The 4,145-nt window shown below is 54.3% G+C and overlaps 1 protein-coding gene across 5 annotated transcripts in view; it reads left to right on the forward strand.

The window, feature by feature from the left end:
- PTDSS2 (phosphatidylserine synthase 2) overlaps positions 1-4,145 on the forward strand; it is a 36,059-nt gene that overhangs the window by 23,328 nt on the left and 8,586 nt on the right. For all 5 annotated transcript variants that reach the window (XR_004266082.1, XR_004266083.1, XM_032271486.1 and 2 more), the window contains one exon: positions 1,558-1,625. Coding sequence is in view for 2 of the 5 variants with exons in the window: in XM_032271486.1 (XP_032127377.1) it covers positions 1,558-1,625 (68 nt within the window). In the remaining 3 variants the exon portion in view is untranslated. The remainder of the gene's footprint in view (positions 1-1,557; positions 1,626-4,145) is intronic.

Genomic DNA, 4,145 nt, shown 5'->3' on the forward strand with positions numbered 1-4,145 from the left:
AAGGTGTCACCTTCAGTCAGTGATCATGGGGGTGGCTGTCCTCTGAGAGAGAGCTTGCAGGCCGAGCACCCGCTCTAAAGGTGTCACCTTCAGTCAGTGATCATGGGTGTGGCTGTCCTCTCAGAGAGAGCTTGCAGGCCGAGCACCTGCTCCGAAGGTGTCACCTTCAGTCAGCCAGTCCTTATGGGGCAAGGGCTGCCCCGAGTTAATTTCACCACAAGCTCCCCCTCCTTTTTTTTTATAGAGATGGGGTTTCACCAACTTGGCCAGGCTGGTCTTGAACTCCTGACCTGGTAATCCACCCACCTCAGCCTCCAAAGTGCCAGATTACAGGCGTGAGCCACTGCGCCCGGCCCACAAACCCCTTTAACTGCAACTCTTGAGCCAGTGGGAATTTTCCAGATTCTTCTCATCCTCCAAGGCATGAGGAATAAGTTTGCGATCTCACTTGTGTGTATTGGGCCCCAGACCTCCTTTAACAGATTTTCCTAAGAACTTTCCAGCATTTGTATCTCCTGTAGATGCAAAACGGCTTTCCGTGAACCATAGCGACCGTCCTTGGCTTCCGGTGGGGCTGCATTTGCTCCTGAAACCTCACATCTGCATGTCTTGCCATGAGCTGCTCAGAGCCATGGCGAAGCAGGAATTATGGGATGGTTTAACACTACAAGTCTATTAATGTAATTCATCACATTAACATGAAAAAATGATCCCCTTAAATGCAGAAAAGCAAAAATTCATATTCATCCATGACAAAAACTTAACATATTGGAATTAAACAAATTTTTTTCTTTTTTCTAGTGCCATGACTCGGATTGAAAGATTTTTTTTTTTTTTTCTATTAAACATCTCAGGAGAAAGATTTTTTTAACGTGATAAAAAGTATCCCAGCCTGGGCAACATGACGAAACCCCATCTCTACAAAAAAGTAAAAATGAAAAGGCCAGACACGGTAGCTCACACCTGTAATCCCAGCACTTTGGGAGTCCACGGCGGGCGGATCACGAGGTCGGGTTCAAGACCAGCCTGGCCAAGATGATGAAACCCGGTCTCTACTAAAAATACAAAAAAAATTAGCTGGGCATGGTGACGCGCACCTGTAGTCCCAGCTACTCGGGAGGCTGAGGCAGGAGAATCGCTTGAACCCAGGAGGTGAGGGTTGCAATGAGCCAAGATTGCCCCATTGCACTCCAGCCTGGATGACAGAGACTCCATCTCAAAAAAAAAAGTATCCACCAAAAACCTACTGCATACTTAGTGGTGCACGGTTATAAGTGTCATAGTAAACATACCACAGGGATGTTTGCTGAGTGCTCTGTGCCACAGTTTATGGGCAAAAGATTTAAGGACTGGAATGGAAAAAATGAAGAAAAGACTTCCACGTCTCAGAAATTCTGCTTAATTCTCAGCTACGGCTTGCTTTATCAGGTCTCTCCCAGGGACCTGTGAGGGCCCTAAGAGACACTGGGTGTCAAGGAGCCAGGAGCCAGCCTGGGCGGAGCAGGGCCAGGGAGTCCCGGGCCGGACGCATTAACGCTCTGTCATCTGTCTTTGTAGCTTACTGGAGGTTTTGGCTCTGCGTGAGTGTGGTCTACGAGCTGTTTCTCATCTTCATCCTCTTCCAGGTAAGCCGATGGGAACCTGGGTGACAGCGGGACCCCAGGCAGGGTGCAGGCGGCCTGGCACACGCAGCCCTCGAGTGGTGGGAGGAAGGAGAGCTAGACCCCCAGAAAGCAGGCCAAGCTGCCTGGGGCCTCCAGGAGCATCTGCTGTGGGGGGGCTGACTGCAGCCGCTCAGCAGGGCCACACCCACGTGGGTGCAGACGAGGGCAGGGCCCGCGGTGCGGCCGCCAGGGTGGCTTTGCCTGCAGCTGTTGTGTTCAAGTGCGGGTGGGCACCAGGCATGAAATCAGGAGCAGCCAGTCAGGCCCCCCATGCAGGCCAGTGCGTGCCTGGCTGGGGCACGCCTGGGCCTCCCAGGGGATCCCAGCGCCAAGAGGGACTGAGTTTTTGTTCCTGTGTTGTGTGGTTGACCAGTGGTGGCTGTGTGTGCCTCTTCCCCCTCTGGCCACATTCCGCAAGATGGCAGGGCAGGCGGGAGAGGTGGCTCCTTCGTAATCCTGGGTCAGGCTGTGCGTCTGCCGCTGATGCTTCCTCTGCTGATACTCTGTTCCACTTACCTCAGTTTAAACACACTTTTGGTGTCTGTCTTCAGTTCACAAAGGACTTTGCTGTTCCCAGTCTCACAGTCCGTCAGTGCGTGGCCAGATGATTCATCATCGTGGCAGAATTGCCTTTGCCGGCGTAGATGTGCACTCTGTGAGTGTCAACACTTGCGTAGACGTATAGAAACACAGTTAGGACACAGGACAATTCCACCGGCCCCAAAACTTCTTTGTGTTGCCCCTTGGTCGTGGCACCCGCCCCTGACCCCAGCGGCTGGTGAGGGATAACATCCTACGCATGGCGTCACTGGGGGCAGCCTCCTCCACCCTGCACGGTGCCTCTGAGGTTCATCCAGGTTGCCTGCTCCCTCGCTGCTCAGTGGCATCCCACATGTGCGTGGAGGTGTCCGTGCACCAAGGGGAGGCTGTCTCGGGCAGAGCCGCTGTCAGCATTGTAGGGCTGTGGAGTCCCCACAGGGTCGTGGGGTGTCCCTTATGCTGTGTTGGGGTGCAGGATCCAAGAGGTAAAGAGACAGGACACTGAAGAACTGGTGAAGAGGAGCTGGACTTGGGGGGCCACACCACCTGTGAGCAGAGATCAGTGGCGGCTCCCAAATGCCCCAGAGCATCTGTAATTATTAGGTACAAGCAGGGGGCAGGGTCCTGAGTGAGGTCATCATCTCTAGGCTTAGTGATGAGGCATATGTAAATCACGTGAGTCACAAGCAAGGGGCCACCCCATTATGTCACCTGGGCAGAGAGGTGGGCTGTGCACAGTAGGGGGCCGTGCCGTGCGCAGTAGTAGAGGGTCATGTACAGAAAAGGGGTCCACCCCATTAGGTCACTGAGGCAAGGAGGTGGGCTGTGTGCAGCAGGTGTCCCACACAACACTTCCTTCTTACCTGGGGGCTGGAGACGTCAAAGGGTTTCTAATAGAAGGAATCTGTAAGCCAGTGCAGTGGGAGCTGACAGACGTGTGCTCTTCTCTAAGATATTTATGGGAGGATGATTTGAGCCAGCACAGAAGCGAGAAAAGACTGACAGGGTGCACAGCCACCATGACTGGTCACACCAGAGGGGTTCTTCTCCCTCGGTTACTTCCAGGATCTCAGGCCTGAGGCCGACTTTCCACAGGAACTGGATGCAAGGTGCTACAGCTCCTTTATCAGGAGGAGAGGCTCCTGCACCAAGCCTGCCATATGGCGTTTGCCCTTTCAGGCAGGGACGCCACCGCCGGGGTCTTTGGTTCTCGTCCTGGTCTGGCCGTTTTCCCTTGTGCTGCTTCTGTTCTGACTGCTCTAGGCATTCCTCCTACTACAGACTACTATGTGGTTCTATGGAAGGATTCCATAAATCAGCACTGAATGTGTCAGTACAGCTCCGACTACAGTACCTATGTGATTAAATAGAACGAAGTATGCTGGATATATGTAAGCAGCTACACTTCAAGCACTAGTTCTATAAACTAACATATGATTATATGTGAAGGATTATATAAAGGAAACAGCTAAGCAGTAGCACTATAAGATGTTCTTCAGGCACTAGTTGTGCCTGGGGTCTGGACAGTTCTCCTTCCTCGGTGCCCATGGGGGGTGTTACCCACAAGCATCCCTGCACAGGCGTCTGTGTGACCACGGTCACTGTTTCCCAGGTGGACCCCAGCCGCAGGGTCCCTGGGCCAGGTGGTGGCTGTGCGGTGCCGTGTGGCGTCCCTGGGCCAGGTGGCGGCTGTGCAGTGCTGTTTGGGGTGGCTGTGGGGGGTCCCTGGGCCAGGTGGCATCTGTGGGGTGATGTGTGGCATCCCTGGGCCAGGTGGCGGCTGTGGGGTGCTGTGTGGCGTCCCTGGTCCAGGTGGTGGCTGTGGGGTGCTGTGTGACATCCCTGGGCCAGGTGGTGGCTGTGCGGTGTTGTGTGGCGTCCCTGGGCCAGGAGGTGGCTGTGGGGTGCTGTGTGGCATCCCTGGGCCAGGTGGTGGCTGTG

The sequence above is a fragment of the Sapajus apella genome, unplaced genomic scaffold (genome assembly GCF_009761245.1).
Source record: "Sapajus apella isolate SASKATOON/1434 unplaced genomic scaffold, GSC_monkey_1.0 scaffold234, whole genome shotgun sequence".
NCBI classification, from domain to species: domain Eukaryota; kingdom Metazoa; phylum Chordata; class Mammalia; order Primates; family Cebidae; genus Sapajus; species Sapajus apella.